Source organism: Hydra vulgaris, chromosome 08 (assembly GCF_038396675.1).
Source record: "Hydra vulgaris chromosome 08, alternate assembly HydraT2T_AEP".
Taxonomy (NCBI): Eukaryota; Metazoa; Cnidaria; class Hydrozoa; order Anthoathecata; family Hydridae; genus Hydra; species Hydra vulgaris.
Window position 1 is genome coordinate 64,642,501 of NC_088927.1, and position 24,412 is coordinate 64,666,912.

Consider the following 24,412-nt stretch of genomic DNA (forward strand, 5'->3'; position numbering starts at 1 on the left):
TCTTTTTAATAAAAATTTTAAAAGATAAAGTTATAACAGTCAAACAAATTATTTAAAAAAATATATATAAATTATTAAAAAAAAAACAAATATTTATAAATATTAAAAGTTAAAGAAACAAAAATAATAAAGTAAAAATAAATGTTAACTTTTTATGACTAATTAAATACATACATATGAGTTACAGTATAAGTAAAACCATTCACGCTAGTTGCATCAATCTTTGATATATTTGTTACAGGTGTTCCATCACCAAAATCAACAATCAATTGCACGTTGGAGCCATTGAATAATTGAATAGTTGTTTTAAAAGCACTATTTTGCAGTTGATTTTGTTCAACAAACAAATACAACTTACTTATTTCAGATAAAACAGCAACATCAACTGAGGTATTGATAAAATTAAACTTATTGGCAGCTGTCAAGTATATAGTGTAAACACCTAAATAATTTAATCAATGTTAAACATTTTAAAACTAAATGTTAAATGTTTTAGTTTTGCGTTGTTAGCATAAAAATTTATTTATAAAACTTACCCACATCAGTGAACATAAACAAAATTTTATTATCATTGAATACGCTCTTTGAATAATTAAGCAAGGGAATACTAAATGTGTATATCACATCTGATCCATAATCTATTTCAGCTGCTAATGTTATCCATTCATTAACTCTGTATTCAGCCACCAATTTTGAGAACGGATTTTTTGGTGCAAATCGTAAACCAGACACAGGAACCTATATAAAAATAACTAAAAAAATTTAGTCAAAATTTTATATATATATGTACACTACCCGTCAAAAGCTTTGTAAAATTAATTAAAAAACAATAAAAAAAATATTATGTTCAAGATATTTAAACCCAATATAACACATTTCACTATTAATATAATTAAAATGTTAAGAATAATTAAATTCAAAGTAACACAATGCATACTAACATCTTTGCATAAATAGCTTTGAATATAACTTTAATAAGGTCATACTGAAATAGAGAGAACTAAAGTGTTTCAAGACATACATCAACTGAGGGTTTAGGCTTAGACAGGTATAATCTAGATATAAATAACTTTTATTTAGCAAAATAAAATTTTCAAAATTCTTCAATTTTTTCTCAAAACTTATTTATCTAATGATTTTTTTAGTCTTTGTGGTGCAGCAGAGTATACATACATTAACTTAATATATAAATAAAGAACCATTAAAAAACATTAAACAAAAACAGTAAGACTTTTCCATATAAAAAACTTCAATTTAAATAACCTGAAAATTGAATGAGTAGTTCAATTGTTGAAAAGATGGAATATGATTAGAAGCTTTAACTGTGAAATTTAACATACCAGTTATATTTGATAGTATTGGAATTAAACACTCAAATGGCTTTGATATAAAAAGTGATATAAAGAAATCATTGTTAGTTATATTATTAGAGTAAAATGTCATTGTTTTTCCAATATCCACTCGTCCAACTTTTTCATGATTTGTTCCATTACAAAATAAACTAGAGGTTCCACCAATCCATACCATGTCATTTTCTTTGATATCGTTCTTGTTTTGAATAGGTATTTCAATAATACCAGTATCATTTAGCATGAATAAAAATCCTTTGAAAAAAAAAAGTTTGAAATTTTAATAACAAAAATAAAAGTTTGAATAAACTTTTCAAATTTTTAGCATCTTATATATAATAAAGTTTGGATTAAGTAAAACAAACACTTTTTATATCTTGAATTTCAATAGATTGGAAAAAAAAAGGTTTTTTTTTTTATCAAATGCAACAAAAATAAAATAAAAAAATAAAATTTCTTTAGTATGATAAAATTTTTATCTTGATGGAAAAAATTTTTCATTCTAAAGAAACTAAAAAAAAATTTTTCTTGATGGGAGCCATAAGATTTTGCATTAGGTGAGATCACATTTCTTTAACAAAGTCAGTACTTGATTTTGCTTTCCTAAATTTCTTACATAACTTGGCTTCAATAATTACCCAGTATTGCTCATTTAGTTCAGGACAATTTGCAGGGTTGTGTGTTTTAGGGTATGAAATCAATACTATTAGCATTGTAAAAGTTTTATGTGGATTTGGAGTAATAATAAGACACTAGGTCAGGTCTAAAGATTGCATTACCATTGTGGGCATTCCACAGTGTCAATAAGCCCTTTTTAAATGGGTACTACTTATTATAGAATTAGTGAAATTTTTTTTTTTTTGATCAACATTGACATTAGTAAATGTAATAAATCTAATGTAAAATATTATAAAATTTCTAGGAATGCACTTATTTTTATCTCGTGAACAGGTGGTTTTACGATAATTTGCACTTTTTTGTATTTTAAACCTTTGCTTTTTGATGTTTTTTTGTATTTACAATCTGTTTCTGCCTACTTTCTCACCTTTTTAGCTTTTGCTTTTTTAATGTTGCTAATTTAAATAGCCCTTATGTATAGTTTGTATATGCATTAGAAAAAATTATTTTTACAACTCTTACAATGAACTAGCCATTGAATAAATAAAAATTAAATTTAATTTCAAGTTACATGTATATGCTAAAAGTGATTGTGTACCTTGTTCATTGTAGATAAATGATAAAATGACTACTGTCTTGTATATACTACTAATGTGTACATGCTCTTGCCTGCAACTGTGAAAATACTTTTTTAATACTTTTGATTTGACAACTTTCTGTTTACTTTTTTGTCTTTATTGTCTTTGATATATTAATGCTAAATGTTTGCCTTTGTGTTTCAACATATTTTTTGTTAACTTATTTGCATTAGTGGTTTAGTCTATGTGTGTTTCAAGTTGTTTGAGTTATAATTTATTGTTTTTTACCAATTTTCTACGAGTTGTATATAAGTTTTTTTAAATTTTTTTTACCAGAAATATATAGGTTTTTTGTAGCACTTTATTTCTATTGTACATCTTCCCCAAGATTAGTATTTTTATTGAGGCACCATCTCAAGCTTTTACTTAACCGAGAGCCTAAACACAGGTGAGTATTCAAGCTAGTATCATATTTATAGTATATATATTTTGCTAGCCTTCACCTGAAAAAGCAAATTCAACAAGAAAGCAGGATGGCTTTATCATTTCTATAATGTCATATTTGAATTTAAAAAATGACATTATGAAAAACCCTACAAACCACACAAATGTAAAAATAGGCAAATAAAATTTAAAAAAAAGTGGCAGGATGTACTGGATTACGCTAGTAGCAGGATGATCATGATGAACTAAATCTTGATCTAACATGACTTAAAAAGTTAAAAAAGTACTTATAAACAAACTTTCCAGTGTATTATTTTTACTTTTTAAATTTTTTTTAACTATAAAATCCTATTGCTACAACCCAGAATTAAAGTAATGTAATCAAGGACAGATCTAGAAAAATCCTATGTAATCATCAAAAGCAAACCGAATAACATTCAAATCAAATAAAAATTTTAAATAAAAAGTTCTGTAAAAAACAAAAAAATTTCTTTAATGAAGTAACATTTATTACATGCCAAATTAAAAAAATATATATGAAATGGAAATCTTGCTTAATTGTCACTTACTTGTTACTACCAATGCTGTGATTATAGATGTATTCAGCAGATCAACTTTATCTTCTAATAAATTTATTGAGAAACAATCTTCAGCACATTTCATTGTGAAGGAACAAAAAACAGTAGAATTGCTGCATATTGGTCGCAAAATCTATAAATAAAAAACTTTAAAATAAAATTTCTTGCTGCAAAATTTTATTTATTGCTTTCTTAAAAATTTATACTAGAATTTTATTTCAAAATTTCTTAAAATTAAATTGTGGCTCATTGTAGTAAAAGCCTAAAAAAACTAGCCAAAAAATTTTTATACTAAAAAAAGGAAACTCTATTTTTTTAAGTTTTTTTAAAGAAAAAAAATTATTTTCATGAAAGTGTTTTTTCTTTTTTTTCCTCCAAAAAATCATGCATGGAAACTTGTATGTTTTGTCTATTATTTTCATAATAATATAACTGGCAATCTCCAATTTACTCTCATTTCACTCTAATCTATAAAAATACTTTGTAATCAAAGAATGGTATACATTAGTGATGTTATCAAAGAAAAAATCAAGTTTGAAACAAAATCACTCACGAAACTGAAAAATGCAAATTTTATGGATCTAATAATTTTTTGGAAAATATAAGCTTTAATAAAAATAAAACTATTTTTTTTAATAATATTTTATATATAAGTAAAAATTATTAAAAAGTTAGAGGGTTGCACTATGTATCATGTCATTGATTAAATGAAGTTCACATATGTTCACGCACCATGCGTGAACTGCATTTTAATATATTTTCTATGAGAAATAACAGTTATCAAATATTTCTAGCTAGAGTATAGTGTTAAGAAAGACATTATATATTTTTGAACTTATTTTGACATTAACACAAAAAATGTAAAATAATATATAAATATTTAATCATTCAGATAGCCTAAAATATATATTTTTATTTTATTTTATTTTTTTAACTCAGATAAAACTCAATTATCTTCAGCTAATCATTATTGAAATAATCTAGACTTATCTGTACTTATGAACAGTAATGTACTCGATGATGTACCCTACCTCATTAAGGATCAATTCTTACTTCCGATCTTTCTTGAAAACCATATATCAAATTGATTACAAAATTAAGTATCTGCTAAGGTTGCATATCTTTATCATGCTCACCACTTTCTTATTCAGGATTTAATTCCTTATCTCTATTTATCTCAAGTCCCTCCTTGTATGGAATACTGTTGCCATATCTTGGTCAGATCTTCCAATGATGCCCTTTTTCTTTTAGACAAGGTGAAAAACCCATTGTTAACATAGTTGGACCTGCTCTAGCAGCCAACCTCCGACCATTATCATATCGTTGTAATGTTGCTTCTCTTACCCTTTTCTACAAATACTATAATGGGCACTGCTCTAAAGAGCTACAGTCACTTGTTCCATTTACTAAACTTCATTCTCATGTTACTCGTCATTTAAGTCTCATCTTTTTACTGTGACTGTTCCTAAGTGCTCCAAAAATTCTAATTTGTCTAGTTTTTTTCCTAGAACATTAGTTCTTTAAAGTTTGCTTCTTTTATCTTGTTTTCCTGACTCATATAATTTGCAACCTTTTAAGTCATCTGTCAATTGTTATCTTGCACTATAAACTTCATCTTTTCTCTTTCAGTAACATCCAACTCTAATAGTGGTTGCTTGCAGTCTAGTTGGAAGTGAAGATATTGAAAAAAATATATATATCTTTATGAGTTATTGTTCCAATTGATACCAGAAAATTGCAACATTAACATATGCATTTTAAGATTTTATGTACATTTTATTCGAACCTTATAAAGCACTTGTACAGTTTGTAGTACATACTATTCATTGTTATGACAAAATTAAATTTGCTTGTTAAGAAAAGAAGGACTAAATAAGTGATTTAGGATTCGATGCTTAATGATTCAATATAATTTAACATAAATTTATAAAAATAAAGGAAGAATAAAAAAAAAATAAAAACGTAAAAACTTATGCATGGATATATTAACTGATAACAATTTCACTTCCTTGTAAAAAAAATTATCATGCAGCCAAAAATTCAACATTTTATTTAAGAAAAAACAACTGATTTTCATCAAAATTTTATGTTATCTTGTTCAAAAAAAGATTCCTGGTGGATTTGAAAGCTTTTTAGATTAATGCCCTAAGATTAATGGTTAAAAAACTTTGACAATTGTTATTGGCAATTTTCTGTATCTAACTTAAAGTTAATAAAACTGATGAAAGAGTTGGAAAAACTTAAGACAAGAGCATAACTTGCAAAGTATCAGAGTCAAACTTCAGTCTTCCTAATTAATTACACTTAATTGCAAAACAAAATAGGGAAATTTTAAAAATGTCTTATTATGCAACAAAAATAAGCTAAGTAAATAAGTGAACTTCAAGGACGCACAAGAGCTGTGAGAATAAGATTTTTTGACAAGTTGATTGCCGTTTGGGTATATAATCTCAGCCATTAGAACAAATAGGTTTTTATGTGTCTATGTTCTGACAACAATAGCACTATTTAACAACAACAAGTTCTGACAACAATAGCACTACTTAACAACAACAAGTTCTGACAACAACAGCACTACTTAACAACAACAAGTTCTGACAACAATAGCACTACTTAACAACAACAAGTTCTGACAACAATAGCACTACTTAACAACAACAAGTTCTGACAACAATAGCACTACTTAACAACAAGTTCTGATAACAATAGCACTACTTAACAACAGCAAGTTCTGACAACAATAGCACTACTTAACAACAACAAGTTCTGGCAACAATAGCACTACTTAACAACAACAAGTTCTGACAACAATAGCACTACTTAACAACAACAAGTTCTGACAACAATAGCACTACTTAACAACAACAAGTTCTGACAACAATAGCACTACTTAACAACAACAAGTTCTGACAACAATAGCACTACTTAACAACAACAAGTTCTGACAACAATAGCACTATTTAACAAGCTCTCGTTTTTGTTATTTCCTTGAGTTGAACTATTCTAATTTGATTGGTAAAATCAATCCCTGACTTTTTTTTAATTCCACTAACAGATTAATTCCTACTTACTACACTGCAAACAACATGTATTACATAAATATTAACTAAAATTAAATAAAAATTTTTGAAAAAGAAAAAGAAAACCTACAGCAATTTCTAAAGTTCCAGCATCAGAGACTTTCAAATTCACTTTTGTTAAATGACCAGATGTTAATACAACCTGTTTTAAAATAAAACCACCAGAAAGACTACATGTTTTTCCAGAGGAAGTATAAATCAATGGTAAATCAAGCCCATATGCCAATCGAATAATGTCTACAAAATATTAATAAAGGATATATTAAGTTTTATTTTTAATATACAAATCATGTTGTTTATAGAAATAATCAAATAATGAAAGCAAAACTTATAACAAAATATTTTTGAAAAAGTTTGTATTTAAAGAGAGTTCAAAAATTTTAGTATGTTTCCAAAGAATTTTGTTATTTTTTCAACAAAATTAATCAAATCAAAGGTTTAAAATAATTAAATTAGATGCAACCAATCAGGCTTTAAAAAACACTTTTGAAATAAAATAATTTAATGTTTTCATACCTGCATAATAAAACAAATTTTTCTTCGTGGGGAGAGAAAGAGTTACATTCATATTTGTTCCTTGAGAGATGACCAAAATAAAAAAGTTATAACCATTAACCAGAAACAAGGATGGGACTATATAAATATCACCAACCTTTTCATCAACTTGTATCCAGCTTGTTGCAACAAATGGATTTGTAAAAGCACTCCCTATAACTTGTGACCACAGCTGTAACCCAGGTAAATAAAAGTGGGTTTTCACTGTCATACCATTGATTGTTTGAACATTTGGTGGTAAATCATTTGCTATTGGGATTACATATGCACTTGATGCATCACCTAAAGTATAAATATTAACTATATATGAATATACATATATGTTTGTGATGAATGAGTGTGTGTTATGCGTGTGTGCGCATATCCATGTGTTTGTGTGTGTGTGTGTGGGTGTGTGTGTGTGTGTGTGTGTGTGTGTGTGTGTGTGTGTGTGTGTGTGTGTGTGTGTGTGTGTGTGTGTGTGTATGTGTGTGTGTGTATTTGTGTGTGATAATTGTGTAAAATAAGGAACATTATTCCCAATAAAATTTATTTTTAAAACAATTGAAAAACATTAAAGTAGGAAATTCTTTACCTATCAAAATACTTGTTTTTATCTGAATTTCATTATCTACAAGTAAAATACTTGGATAAAAGGTTATATTCCATTTAACAATTCCTAAGATAAGTGGCAAAACTTCATAGGTACTTAAAGGGCAATCAGCTGTGGTGTTAATCAAACATGTACTTGTCACACAAGGACTATTAAAGTTAGATATCTTTAACTGTGAAAATGAAGCATTTCTGCAGAAACAAAGCAGACCTTCAAGAAAAAAAGCATAGAAGAAAACTGGCAAAGTATAAGAATTGCAAACACTGATACATGAGACATTTGATTCAACATGATAACCACTAGCTGTTAATTGGAAATTCGTAGAACTGTCATTAGTGCAACCTAATAGAACTGTGAGAAAAATTTAAATACTTAAAATAATTTATCAAATATAAGCGATACTAATCCAACTTAATTACAACAATAAAACAAAAAATAAAAAAACATAAAGATTAAACTTTATATTTTATTGAACTTTATTACTATAGAGTTATATAAATGTAAATGAGAAAAATCATTATAATAGCACTTTATTAACAAGTGCAGTATTAGTATTTGCTTCATTCTTTTTACCATCTATGAGGATCTGTTTGAAATTGTGATTTTTTGCATTAATTCTCTAGAATTCCAGCACCCATCTAATAGATTAGGCCGATACACATGTATATAAATAAAATACATGTTCTAAATAAAACAAAACGAATGTAATTGAGAAATCATACTAATTTATGAATTGTTATTACCTAGTAGCTAAACTTTGGTTTACAACTTGATACTTTTTTGTTTTTTGTTAATATCTTCTGGTGCATTGTATTCTTTTACCGATGGGTCAGATACAAATTAAAATTGGTAACTAATTTTGACCAATTTTTAGCAGAACATAAAAGTTCAGCAGAACATAAAAGCAGATCATAAAAGCAGAACATAAAAGTTCAAGTTACTAGTTTTAAACATCTATATTTTACAAGCAGCCAGTTATCCAAATCTTTATATTAGGGAATGCAGTCCTAAATCTAGTTAAATTAGTTAAAACTAAGCCAATCGTCACACAACAACTTTTTAACAACTAGAGTATTCAAACTTAGCTGAATCTTCTAATGCTAAGGCTTAAAGAATTTTTAAATAATTTAAAATAGTAAAGCTAAACATTTTTATCTTATGATTTATTTATTATTCTATATCATTTACCATAATATTATGCATTTCTAGAAAATGATCGACATGTGCAGACTTCTGATTTCAAAGTGTTTAGCCTTATTCAGTTATATACAAACTAGAATTATAAAAGCTTAAAAAATCAACCAATTTTGACAGTGTAAGATTACTTATGTTCAAAATTTGTGCTGCTTTATTTACTAAACAACCTTCAATCATAGTTTGTCAACATGTTAAGTCCAAAGCAATAGAAACAGCTCTTTTACCAGTTGGTGGCTGTTACCAATATGGTAACAGTCACCAACTCAAGACCCCAACTGTAGAATATGACCATTTTTGTATGTAACAATCTAAAATTTAATAAAAACCTCTGTATTTGTAGAGCAAAACTCTAGCACCATCTTTACATGTTTTTCATTCAATTGCATCTTGAGTTTAATATTTAGGCCTGGTTTCCACATGATAAGTATGTTGCAAAACTAGAGCAAAAACAACATTATGTTATGAAATAGTTGTATTAATATAACACCTACTTAATTTTGACAAATGACAAAGTTTTTATTCTTAACCACATTAAAAGACTAATCTAATTAAGAAGAAACATCATTACAAAACAAACAACAAGATTGTTGCCATTAAATTTCAAAACCAAATGAATTAATACCCGTCACAATTCCAAGGAATACTCTATTCCACTTACCCATATTTGCCACTACATTAAACAAATTTAAGAATAAGTTCACAAGCAACATGCTGTAAATGCTAAAGCAGAATTTTGCATCTGGTATGTCCTTCTTAAATAAAAAAGCTAACTAAGCATAACAGCTAACTAAACATATTCCCTTGCTCATTTTAATAATTATTATATATTTTTGTAATTTTGCATATATTCCGTTTCTTATATTTGACTGAATTATATCAAATTCAAACATACTGAAATTTTTCTATTTAGGTGATAAAGCTGAAACAGAAAAAAATATGCTAAAGTAATAACTATTTTTGCAAAAACTGTTTGAACAAATTTTTTCAATATCAGCAAACATCATTTTACAATTTGTTACAAAATTCAACAACAACACTTTTTCAAAACAGAGAGTTCAAGATAGTAAAGCAAGAAAACAGAAAATTTAAAAAGCTGAAAATTTTATAAACTATAAACAACATACCAAGAGAAGGAAATTCTGATTGCTATGATAAAGTATTTATCACTCACTATACTCATATATATAAAGTAAAATATACACTCACTTGCAGTTTGAGTCAGCACAGTCCTAACATATTTTGCACAGTTTTTTAGCTCTGCAAAGGCTATTAGTGATCACTAGTGCAATGGAAACCAGAAAAACAAGAGGGAGGAAAAGGTATAGACTATAATTTTCTATAACAAATCCCAGAGTTTTTTCCAAATTTCATTGGAAAAATTATCTTGTCTCCTTTCCTTCCTCTTAGTGTTTGGAGTGGAATGCCTTCCCACAATTTAAAGAATCAATTTTCAGTTGATAAATATTAAGTAGTTACGCACATAAATGCAACTTTCTACTATTTTGGGGGAAAGTATAAAACACGAAAGATAATCATGAAATGATTTGAACCTATTAATTCATGAAATCTCCCTTATAGTATTGTCTACTGATAATTTCAGTGTATGACTAGCACAATCCCAAATTATAACGTAAGGGAATTTTTCAGTGAGTAATTTGACAAAGCCACTTTTACATCCTAGCATTATTGCTGCGACATTACATGCTACAGAAACTAACTAATTTTTAAAGTATTCTAATAAGATACTCCTTTAGTATTAATGCTTTCAAGTTCTGCTAAACCCAACAATAAATTGATTGGAAAATTCCACTGCTTTTTACAGAGCACAGAATTTACATTTTCAGTGTCAATGGATAAGTGGATAATTGGCCATGAAACTATAACCATAAAAAAAAATCTCATAGAGGCACTAAATAATGCCCGGCATAATGATCAGGAGTTAAAAGCAAATATAAAGAATTGCATCTAAATTATGTCAAAAAGGATACGAGCAGCATTTGATGCAAAAGGCTGTGCAACCAAATATTAAAAAAACATTATTTATTATGAGTTTTCTTAAATAAATTTTTTGATACAAAGGTCTGACCATAAAACATAGAAATGAAGTCGGCAATTTTTTGCCGACCTCAAACACTTTCAGGTCGGCAGTTAGGTCGGCATTGCCAAATGCTGACGCTAATTCCGAGGGTTGTATATATATACATATATATACATATATATATATATATATATATACATATATATATATATATATACATATATATACATATATATATATATATATACATATATATATATATATACATATATATATATATATAAATATATATATATATATATATATATATATATATAAATATATATATATATATATATAAATATATATATATATATATATATATAAATATATATATATATATATATATATATATATATATATATATATATATATATATATATATATATATATATATATATATATATATATATATATATATATATATATATATATAGATAGATAGATAGATAGATAGATAGATAGATAGATAGATAGATAGATAGATAGACATCATACCTGACTGAATTCCAGCAAAAATGATTGTCAAAAAGAATACAATACAAACACTATTCTAAAACAAAAACATAGTATAATTAAATAATATGGAATAAGGACATTATTCTCATTAAATTTGGATTGGGAAAATTATGAATATAAAAAAAAAAACTTTTATAAGTTATAACAAAACATAAATAACAAAAAAGATTTTAATAAAATTTTATAAATTTAGGGTATTGCTGTTAAACAATTAATTAACTCTTTTTTATTTATTTTAATTATTTTAATTTTATTATTTATTTTATTTTATTTATTTTTTATTATTATTATTTTTTGTTATTATTATTATTTTATTTTATTATTAATTTATAAATTTTATTTATTTTAATAATTTATAAAACTCTTTTTTTATTTATTTCTAAAGATATAAATAAAGTGATTAGATATAAATAAGTGACAGATATAAATAAAGTGGTACATCACCGAAAAAATATAAATAAAAAAATTTAATAATTTCTTATTTTTGCAGCAAATATATCTCAAATTTATTAATAAAATTTATCCACAGTTTCAGAGCCAAATAATTTATCTACCTTACAATATGAGCATTTTCTATATTTCTCTTAGCAATGGAGAGACTAAAATTTAACTAAAGCATTTTCTTCCAATAGAGAAGCTCAATTCTACTGCTGTTTTCAAGCTTTGCTCGTATTATATCATTTGTAAGTTTTCCTAGATGATCAAATAAATCAAAGAGTGTAAAGAAACCTGCATTTTTAGAAAATTTTCTAGAAGAATTTTGTCAATATCATATCTATAATTTTTCAAAGCTGTTTTTCTCAGTTCACAGTTATTTGCTTTTGTGTAAACTTTAAAACACAGTTTTTCAATTTAACTTTGTTCATTTGATTTGAAATTTTCAGTTCCTGATCAAAGTACCTCATAAAAGTAATTCATTTAACATACAGATATTTGTTGATGGTCTATAAATCTTTATTTTTTGGTTTGGATTTCTATAAAACATTAAAACAAATTTGAAATTTAATAAAAATAGACCCTCAAAAGTCATCATCATTAAATATTTAGAAAATCTATCAGTTGTATGAATAAAAAGAGTGTTTAAATTAAGTGGGAAGTAGATACTTTGTTTTGAAATTTAAATTAAAAGGGCTTTTTTTAGGGTTGTTCTTTAGTCATGGGTTTGATGCTAAGTAACTTATTTTTCTTTTAATTTTTTTTTTCTTTTTGGGGTGGGGGCAGTTAATTAAAACCCTTTTGAGTAATCCACATTTAATTACAATATTTTTAAAAGTTGTTAATTTTTTTTGTTTTAATTTGGTGTTGTACCACCTTAAGATAAAGAGACAACTAAGGTTATTTTAAAAAAACACAAACACAACAACACAATTTTGAAAATGTATACTTTTGTAAAAACTTCACAATATTTGTACTATTTTCAATTTTTTATCATTATTTAAGTAAAACTTTCTTAGCTATTTTTTTAAATCATTTTAACTTTTATAAATGCTTATCTAAGTTCAATAAGAATTAAAGTTGTATATAAATTATTATTGTCATAGGTTAAACTATAATAAGCTTTAACTCATATGAGTTAAAATTGTTCGAAAGTTAAAGTTAAAGAATATGATAATTATGAACTGTTAAAGTAATCATTTTAAAGCTATACCATATAAATTTATGAAGAAACAATTTTATCATGATAAGAATAGATAATAGCAATAGATAACTTTATTCTAATTGTGCTTATTATGATAAAATTGTTTTTTCATAAATTTATATGATAAAGCTTAAAAACAAGGTAAGTGTGAAGATAATAATTCTAAGAATTAGAATTCCTGCAAAATTTAGGAAAACATCAGACATTCGAAAAAATAACTGTTATTTTTAATATTTATGCAACAAAATTGTAGATATTATGAAAACATAACTTCAAATTTAAAGTATTTTACTGTTGTTATTTCTGCTTTTGATCCTTAAAAGTCTCAATTTTTATACTTTTTATATGATAATTATAATGAAACTAAACTAAAATTAATAATTAATAATTATTAATAAGTAATGTTTAACAAATAAATAATATTTTTTAAATTAAACTTTGTTTTATTTTTATCGTCTATCAAGTTATATGAACAATACTAAAATGAAACCACTAAAATGCAACATATTAAAAATGTTTTTAATTAATTTGGATTTTATATCATTATACTATTTACTACAACTGCATTGATATTTTAGTTACTATTTATTCATTATTTCTGTCGCTTTTTTCATAACATTGTATCTAAATTTGTTTGATTGTTTTTAATTGACGATTCCGTCGCTTGGTTTCCAATAGTTATAGAAATGTTGTACAACAATGGTGCGTTTTTGTTGTACAACAATTGTTGTCGATATTTATTTGACTGTAATTCCGCAACCTTTGTTTTGCAACATAAATTTTGTTGTACAACCGACGTGTAGATGTGCAACTTACGCAAGAAAATATTTCCATTAACATTATTGTTGTACAACTGTTGTACAATATTTCTACAACTATTGGAAATCAAGCTTAAACGATAACTTGCTTCTTTATTCCAAATCCCTCCCCCCCCCTTCTCTTCCTGAATTCCCCTCTTCACAAAAACTCTTCTTTTTATTTCTTTTTTTTTTTTTTTTTTTGTATTTCATTTATTTTACTGTTTAGCCAAAATAATCAACATACATATCGTACACCCAGATCAAGGGTGCCACTAGTTAAAAAGTGTCAAACTGAGAAAATCAGGGTTGAAGTTTTAATATTTTTTCTAACTAAGAGTGCCATTTGTATCTGCCATTTTGTAAACATTTGTTTTAGACTTGTGGTATTTTGTCACCATGTACAACACATAACATACTATCAAATGACATTATTAACTCAATATTCATAATTTTTGATTTGTGGTACCCTTGATCTGGGTGTACGATAAATACAAAAAAGAAAAAATATATGTAGAACGAAGAAGACAGTAAAATCTTGTCAACAAGCACCGTTTTTGCATATACAATATAAAATATAAACTTTTTTACTTGCAATAATCTTTATAAAATAAAGAATTTAATAGACAGGAGCTCAAAGAAGATGAAGACGACAATACGTCATGCGATCTTTTCACAGAGTCCCTATATATACTTTTAATAGTAAACATCGATATTGCTGATCAGTAAATCAAATAAAGATAAAAAAAAATTGAAAAAACAGAACCAAATAACTTCAGAGTTACTCAAGCACAAATTAGTCTCAAACTTTAAAAATTCTTTTTTGATTGGAAACTTAAATAAACTTAATGACATTGCCATACATTTAAATCCATTTTAATAGATATTCCATATATTTGAACCTCGATATGCAATGCTAAATTCAGTATATTTATTAAAATTTTGAGGCCTTCTAGATGTGTTACTTATATTTGCTCTTATATAATAGTTTTCATTTCTATTTATTTCAAACTTGTTGTTAAGGTTTTCAGGAGAGAGATTATTGTTGAATTGATATGTAAAAATTAAATGCTAATCTATATTTATTTCAAAAATATCCATCATTTCCTCAGTTTGAACCGCAAATCGTCAAATACAATTAAACATTATATGTTTAGCACTATTTATTTAAAGATTAAATGTTAGATTTCAAAATTTTGAATAAAGGAGCTCTTAGTATTGTGTGTAAAGTCCCATAGGGATTGATCCTCGGATTAATACTATTTTTGATATATAGTAATGATATATATAAAGCTTCTCATAAGTTTATTCTATAACCACTCCAATCTACAAATATTGTCCAAAATAATAATCAAAGAACTTAAAAGTTTTAACCAATGGTTTAAAGCAAATAAAAAGATTAGAAAACTCTTTCCTGTTATGAAATATTATTGTCTTAAATAAATCAAAACAAAATTTATTTAAAATACTTATATTTATGTATAATTATAAAAATAACTTTCTGCTAAAAGTATTTTCTGATATTTTTACATCGGCTTTTTCTCAAAAATATGAATCTTTGACTAATAATACCACAGCTACCACTTGAGCTGAGTACAATAATAGTTAAAAGATTCCAAAGCATTTTTGCTTTTAAATGATTTCTTATAAACGAAATTGCATCGTCTTTAGTCCTGACTAATAAAACTGCTATAACTGAGTTGAATGTTTATACTTTTATACTTTATTATAATATTTATATTTTATGAATAAATGATGACAGCAAAATTTACGGAGGATGTATTTTTAGAAGAAGGTAAAATTATGAACAATGATATTGCAAAACGAATGGAGTCTATGAGCTACCAAAGTGATTTTGAAAACTTTTTAGAATATTTTCAGAGCCATAAGTGAACTTGAGAATGAGACGCTCAAGAATTTTAATGAATACTATGAATGTAACCCATAAAATTACAAAATGTTCCAAAAAAAATTTTTGGCGTAAAGGTTTCGTCGAGTTAAGGTGCTCTTTTTCTTTAAAAAAAAATGGCTAAAAGTTTTACAATCACGCAAGTGAAAGAACTATTAGAAGCCCATGAAATACTTTATTGAAAATCTTTGGAGAGAAAATTGACAAACTTGAAGGAAAAATAGAGCAATTAAAAAACAAAAACATATCACTAAAAAAAGAAATTGCTTTAATAAACAACGGGATGAATTTTCAAAACGAATTATACAAAAAAAACATAAAGGAAACGAACAAACATAATGAAAAACTAAAAAATCATATCAAAGAAAATAAAAATAGAAGATGTAAATTTTTTTAGTGATATGTACACGGACAGTTAATATCATTACCCCAGCACCATTAGAGAATTTCTTTTTAAAAATGTAAATGATATAAGCAGTGAAAAAATCAGAATCCTCCACATAATATAAGGAGTTAAGCAAAAATAATGAAAACTTTCGGCATTTTCTAGAAGAAACTAAAAACATTTTTAATATTATATGTGTTATGGAAACTTAGTGCTCTACTTTCGAACTTGAAAATAATTCTAATTTTCATCTTAAGATTTTTGAATTTGTCTCATTAGAAAGACAAACAAATAAACGCGGCGGAGGAGTTCTGATATACGTTAAAGAAAACATTGCATTTAAGTTAAAAGCGATTTGAGCGTTTCTGACGAAGATAAAGAGATCGCGACAATTGAATTAATTATTAACAAAGGAAAAAACATACTTATTAGCAGCTGCTATAGGCCAACTGACGGCGTGTGCGAAAATTTTAGCTCTTATATGCAACGTAAGATAGTTCACGTTAGTAACAACGAAAGAAAAAAAACTTTATAATTGGGGATTTTAATATGGACTGTTTTATTTATAACGACGACAAAAAAGTTAGAAGTTTTTATGATGAAATTTTTTTAGCAGACGCAGTTCCCTAATCAATCATCCAACTAGAGTAACTAAGAATTCTGCTACCCTCATTGACAATATTTTTACTACAGACATCTTTAATAACTCCATCCAAAAAGGTATCATAAAAACTGATTTATAGGACCACTTCCCCATTTTCCTAACCTTAACACAACATTATCTAATAAAATTAAACTAAATAGAACTGTAAAAAAACGTATTTACAACGACAAAAAAATAAATGATTTTAAACATCAACTATCATTACTTCATTGGGTGCATATCAACTTTAATGAAGATGCAAGTACTATTTATAATAAATTCTTCGAAACATTCTACTTAGTATATGACGCGAACTTTCCAGTATGTGAAAAATTAAGTCACAAAACCTTTAACAGTCCTTGGATTACAAAAGGCTTAAAAAAATCTTCGAAAATAAAGCAAAAGTTGTATATAAAATATTTAAAGACTAAATCTTCTGCAAATGAAAAAATATATATAAATTATTAAAATTTATTTGAAAAAATTCGTAAAAATCTAAAAAAAAATATTATTCTAATCTGATCAATAAATTTAAAAACAACTCAACGCGCACCTGGCAAATAATAAAAGAAATAACAGGAAAATCAAAAAATCACTTCAGTTCTTTACCACAAACTATAAAATTTGAAGATGTAAATATATGTGAACCGAGCAAAATTGCAAACATTTTTAACAAATTTTTACTGAAATTGGAACCAATCTCTCTAAAAAAATTCCTATGACCGAGAGTTCGTTTGAAGACTACTTGTGTTCTATAAATAAATCTTATTATAACAAAGAGTATTCTTCTGAATTATCCCAGGACGAGCTTGATAGAGCCTTTAAATCTCTAAAAAGAAATAAAAGTATTGGTGCTGATGAAGTAAGTTGTAACATAATTGTAGATTGTTATGAAAGTCTGAAAGATATTCTTTATAAAGTATTTAATCCATCTATAAAACAAGGAGTTTTCCCGGATCAATTGAAAATTGCGAAAGTTATACCAATTTACAAACAAGGCGATAAAACAAATATTAACAACTATCGCCCAATTTCGGTTCTTTCAATTTTTTCAAAATTATTAGAAAGAATAATATATAATAGAATATTTAAATACTTTGACCAAAATATATATACTATATACCAAACAGTTTGGCTTTAAAAAAAATATTTCAACTGAGCACGCAATTATTCAATTTGTTAGGGAAATCTCAGAATCTTTCGAAAAAAACAATATACCCTAGGAGTCTTTATTGATCTTTCGAAGGCTTTCGATACCGTTTACCCTAAAATATTGCTTAAAAAGCTAGAATACTATAGAATTAATACCAATATGCTATAATGGTTTCATAGTTACTTATCAAATAGAAAGCAATTTGTTAATGATGGCCTCTAATGATGGCCTTCAAAGTGACTATATTGAAATAACCTGTGGTGTTCCACAAGGATCTATTCCTCTTGCACTAAAGTTTCTAAAAATATAGGAGTCCTCTATAAGTCAAGAAATTATTTAAACAAAACCATTTTAACCCAACTCTATTACTCATTTATACATAGTTATATTAACTATGCAAATATTGCTTGGGGAAGTACAAGCAAAAGTAAGTTGCGTACTCTTTATCATCGTCAGAAACATGCAATACGCTTAGTTTGTTTTGAAAATCGACTTACGCATTCAAGGTTTTTATTTAAAAATATAAAAGTACTTAATATTTATGAAGCGAATGTATATAAAATATTATGTTTTATGTTTCAATGTAAAATCAATCCGTCATTACACATTTTTAAAGATTTTATTACCTTAAAAATAAAAAATAAGTATACGCTACGTAATGATAACTCACTCTATGAACCCTTTTGTCGAACAAAATTTAATCAGTTCTGTATAGCTTATCCTGCACCAAATCTCTGGAACAAAATCATTTTACCTAATTTTGATTTATCAATTACCTTCCCAGTCTTTTAGAAGAAATTAAAAGAATTCATTCTTTTTAATGACAATACTTTTAAAAATACGAAATTTATATAAATACACTCTTTTGTTTTTGTATTTTGTCATTTTTATTTGTTTATAATTATTAATAGCTTAAGTTATATTTTATTATAACGATTTATGGTTCTGGTGACAAGATCATTAGATCTTCTATCAGATACCAAGTTTTTATTTAAACTTTCTTTTTGTTATTTTATTTTTAATCTTATTGATGTGTTGATTATATTCTCTATTATAATTTATTAAAAGTATAAAAATTCCAATATTTGTAAATGTAAAACTTTATATTAAAAAAAAAGAGGACAATTTATACATACATAATAATATGTGTATTTATTTATGTGTTTACATAAACAATAAAAGCAAAATTAAAAAAAAAAATTGTCAGACCGGAACACATTGGTCAAAACAGCAGTTTCTTAGTATCTACGTCTTTATTGATTGTCAAGAACTTGAGACAATTTAAAGGAAGAAGAAGAAGAAGAAGAAGAAGAAGAAGAAGAAGAAGAAGAAGAAGAAGAAGAAGAAGAAGAAGAAGAAGAAGAAGAAGAAGAAGAAGAAGAAGAAGAAGAAGAAGAAGAAGAAGAAGAAGAAGAAGAAGAAGAAAAAATGAAGTGTTATTTTATTAAAACTGAAAAACGAACATTGCGATGAAAGGAGAAAAGATTAATAATTTCTTAAAAAACTGAAGATTTGGATGTTTAACAACTAAAAATAATTGTGAATTTGAACAAAATTATAACCGGATATAAAAACTTGAAAAACAAATTTCTAAATAAAGACACAACAAGTAAACATTCTCACCACAAACAAGTTATAAAGATAAAAATGTAAACTATGTAAACTATATTATGGAAATATAATAGATAAAAACTAGAAAAAAAAAAAAAAAAAAGAAATCCACGAAAAGATATAAAAAAGCAGATGCAGAAAGCATTTACGAAGAAGTATTAAAACATTTTAAAACCTGACTCAAAAAATTACAAGTGAGTTTGTTAATTTAATGGTATCAAAAATGTTCTAAGTTGCTCCATTTAAAGGTATTAAGGAATCCTGTAAAGTTATTATAGCTCCTGAACGAAACTTGAGCCAGATCTTTGTAGCCATAAAAAACTTAAAGCCTTAGAGTCGGAAATAAAAATTTTAAATTACGCAAATTTAAAAACTTAAAAAAAATTATTTCTAAAAGAAGAAAATTTATTTCTAAAAGAAGAAACTAGATTTCTAATTTCTATTAAGGAAAATTATTTGTGTTTTAATCGTATCAGAAGTCAGAAATTAAATCAACTGTGACTGATTTAAAATCAATTTAACTTAAACTTTTTAAGAAATAATAACTTTAATGGTCCGTTAAATCAAAATGCAATTAATTCACCAACAGATGAAACCATTACTGCCTTTTGTCAAAAAAAAAAAAAAAATGTGCAACTAAAATAACTGATTCTAAAAGTACAGTGAATAAAGAATAGGTAACGAATTAACGGATGTTTGCCGTCAATTAAACATTAAATTTTAAAAGCCTGAACCAGCTGGCTCAACAATTGTAATTAGTAACAGAGCCGACGACACGGGTTTCGAAGTAGAGGGGCACAATCGTGAATTTTTAGAAAAAGTCCTCTATATCTAGAATTTTCTTTAAAAAAAAAAAAAAAGAAAAAAAAAGTCCTTTAGAAAACAAGTGGTCCGCGGACACCCTCCCCCTCCCCTCCTGTTGGTGTCGACTCTGAGTGATAGAAAAAGTCATAATTTGATAAACTAATTTGAAAATGAAATAAATCAACTTGTCAGGAAAAAAAATCAGTCAGATTTTTTAATTATATAACTCTCTCAATAAATCGTGATGTTTTGACTTGCCTTAATATAAAAAAGATAAAAAATAAAAAAGTTCTTAAAATTAAAAAAACAGTGTTGATACCTAAATAATGTGTCCTCGTAATAACCAAACTTATGAATATATTGGGCAACAGAAACGACCCCAATATAGAGATTCTATATTAATGGAAATTAACGGGGGGAAAATGCATTAGCAAATAAAATTAAAGAGACATTATTCGTGTTTACTTTGCTTGTGGCTTGATATTTCATTACATAATGAAGAGAAAAATATATAAGCAAATATATTTCCATGATGAACTGAAATATCTAAATGAAAAATAATTATCATAAATTATACAAATGTGTATTTGTATATCCGCCTTTTCTCTATGCAAACGCAACGTTAATCCACTGCATAAAATCCAACGTTGTTCCAATGTATGTATATACATCAAATCAACGACGGGTGAATAACATTGGATCAACGTTGGGTTTAGATCGTAAAAACAATCAACTTTTTGTGATATTTTTACACACATTAATTCAGCGTTGGTTTATACACATTAAATCAACGTCGGTTTAATAACATTGGATCAACGTTGGGTTTACATTGTAAAAACAATCAATTTTTTGCGATGCTTTTACATACGTTGAACCAATGTAAATGAGCCAGATGTTTTTAGTTCCGTCGGTATTAACTTCATCATTAAACAAATGACATTGGATCAACATTGGCTTTGCATTGGAAAAAACAGTCGACGTTTGCGATGGTTTTACATACGTTGGCCCAACGTAAGTGTGCTAGCTGGGAAGTGATACTACCATTAAAAATATGAATTTTAATCTAATTTTACTTTTAAAAAAAGATCCTTTAAAAGTTAGCATATTAGAACAAATAATTGTGCAAATGATTTGTCTGGAACTACTTTGAAAAAATTAAAAGATCTTGTTTCCTTCATTTCGAAATCTAATACGCTTTTTTCAACAATCATATCAACACTAATTCGATGATTTGAGCCTATAAATTGAAACTGACTAAATAATAAATTTTTTGATAACTTTAATTTGTCAAATTAAATTTGTCAAATAAACACATTAGGCCATATAGTCTTCACTCTAATGCACAATGATTAGGTAAAGTCATGAACTTTATTTCTTATCTGAAGGTCTACTTGACAGACACTCCTGTGATTTTTCGTCACCAAGCTACTTTACTCAAATATCAATGACGGTTCTTAATTCTGATCTGAATAAATTAAGTTCCAATAATCCCCATAATCACAGATATTATAACCTTTATAGATAAAATTGATGGTGTAATTATCCTTGGTAAAATCCAGCTAAATGACTCGTTTTCAATAAATCAATTCCTATATTTAGTTTATAAAAACCCTTATTGGCTTGATATCTCGTAACATAGTTGAGGCCTTCTTATATATATAAATGAAAACATGCCTTCTAAAAAATTAACTTAAAAGAATTTTCCAAATGATTTTATGATAATTATATATAGAATGATATAAAGAATGCAGAAACGACTAGTTATAGCTGCTTATAAATCCCCTAATTGCAAGTTATTATTTTTTCAATCACCTTAAAGAAGCCCTTGACTTTTATTTGCAATCATATCTAGATTATATTTTAATTGGTGGTTTTAATATGCAATCTTCTGATTAGCAAAATGAAGGCAAGGCTGGCGCGATGAGAAAATGATTTGTTTATTTAGTCGGCAAATTTGACCCTTTTAGACAAGTAAGTTGGCAAATGCAGACCCTTTAGACAAGTCAGTCGGCAAATATTGACTAGGCACTCAGCAAATTTCAAAAAATAAAGACCTTTTTTTTTTAGTCAGCAAAACTGTAATAGTACCCCGACCCCACCCCCGCGTGACAACTACTTGCGCCGGCTCTGAATGAAGGAATTTCTTCAACTTTATAAATGTGCTAATTTAATAAAACAACCAACATATTTTATATTGATCAAAAAGCCTTCCTGTACTGATCTTATCCTCATCAACAAAAAATATGTGCATCCAATATTCAAATACATTTTTTACGGGCATACGTGATTATTACCAATTAATATACATCTACTTTTTGTTAGTTACCACCTAGTTAAACTTTTATAGAGACCGTTCGAAATTTTTTAAGTTAGAAATTCGAAATAACACTCCTTTACAACTTAAAACCTTGTCATATTATTTGTACTTTTAGTGAGATATTCAGCAAGTTACAAAACAATTATGCCCCATACCCCTTTCAAGTGAAAAATCCTGAGGGGTAATTCTTTTATAACTAAAGACCTACGAAAAACAATTATGCAACGCTCTTTATTGAATAAAAAATTCCTTTTTGATATTTTTTTTTCAAAAATTAATACACTTTCAACTTCAGATACATTTCTTTGGAAGATAGGGGAGATGGGAGCGCATTGATCGCCGGGGAAATATGATCTTTTAGCTTTTACTTGTTTATTATTGCCTTATTTTGACAGAGATTGCAATTTAATTAACCATTATACTATCCTTTATTGTTTAATTGAAATATTTTTGATAAGATTTAGTTCTGCGTAGAATAGAAAATACATTTTTTCATTATAAAAAATGATTTTTTGAAAGGAGTAAACAAATTCAATTCAATTTTTATTTATATTTCCGTATAACTTTAAAACCATTTTATTGTAAACTCATATGTGCTACGCGCTTAATAAATTTGTTTTTTTTTGATTTGGTTATAATATTTACAGAAGTTATTGGCATCAATATATCAACTGTATCTATTGGAGCATATTGATCGTTAACTATGCGGGGCTCATTGATTCGATCAAAGTGCCCCAAATAATTCATATTATAAGACTATTCATATTATATATTTTTTGTTTAACTTTTATACTTTTAAACGACGGCATGCACTTATGACGAATAAGAAATTTTATATAATAAATATAATTTTTAAAATATCATTTTTAAAATGTAATAATATTAAAAACTAATATTAAAAATATTAGTTTTTAGTTTTACATAATTTTCACAAATAGTTTACATGTTGTAGCTCACAAGTTTAGCATAAAGCCAATGGCTTTAAAAAGATATTGTCATAAAAAAGAAGCTCAATCCAAATGAATCTTTTAAGCCGAATTTCAACAATAAACAAATTTTTACTGCAGAAGATGAAAAAAGTTTATATAGTTATCTACGACTTGCATCAAAAATTGTCAACACAACACAAAAAAATCCAACACGATTATTGGCATATTAGTTTGCTATGAAAAGTAATAAGATCTGTCCATCATCATGGACCAAAAAATAAATTGCAGGGATTGATTGGTTGCAAGGTTTTATGAAAAGACAACCAAAATTGTCTTTACTAACACCTAAAGCAACTAACTTTGCTCGATCAGCTGCCTTTAACCGGCACACTGTAGGAGAATTTTTGCAAAATCCAAAAACAGTAAAAAAGCAATATAAAATTGATCCTTATTGCATAAATAACGTTGATGAAACTGGTTTAACAACGGTACAAAAGCCAGTAAAAATATTAGCAGGTAAAGGAAGTAAACAAGTAGATAGTACATCTGCAAAACAAGGAACATTAGTAACTTTATGTTGTGCTTCAAATGCAATTAGAAACTCTATTCCTTCACTATTTATTTTCCCTAGGGTCAAA

The 24,412-nt window shown here is 26.5% G+C and overlaps 1 protein-coding gene across 3 annotated transcripts in view; it reads right to left on the reverse strand.

Annotated features, from left to right (window-relative positions):
- The window catches only part of LOC100210397 (uncharacterized), a 105,339-nt gene that overhangs the window by 70,388 nt on the left and 10,539 nt on the right, over positions 1-24,412 (reverse strand). The window contains exons 2-10 of one of the 3 annotated variants that reach the window (XM_065804167.1): positions 11,567-11,621; positions 7,777-8,145; positions 7,300-7,484; positions 7,164-7,223; positions 6,718-6,884; positions 3,559-3,700; positions 1,264-1,604; positions 537-738; positions 175-442 (exon numbers count right to left, since the gene is read on the reverse strand). In XM_065804167.1, the coding sequence (XP_065660239.1) occupies positions 175-442; positions 537-738; positions 1,264-1,604; positions 3,559-3,700; positions 6,718-6,884; positions 7,164-7,215 (1,172 nt within the window). In that variant the 5' untranslated portion in view covers positions 7,216-7,223; positions 7,300-7,484; positions 7,777-8,145; positions 11,567-11,621. Of the gene's footprint in view, positions 1-174; positions 443-536; positions 739-941; positions 1,056-1,263; positions 1,605-3,558; positions 3,701-6,717; positions 6,885-7,163; positions 7,485-7,776; positions 8,146-11,566; positions 11,622-24,412 lie in introns of those variants that run through there. The other 2 variants (XM_065804166.1, XM_065804168.1) reach the window with 2 other exon arrangements.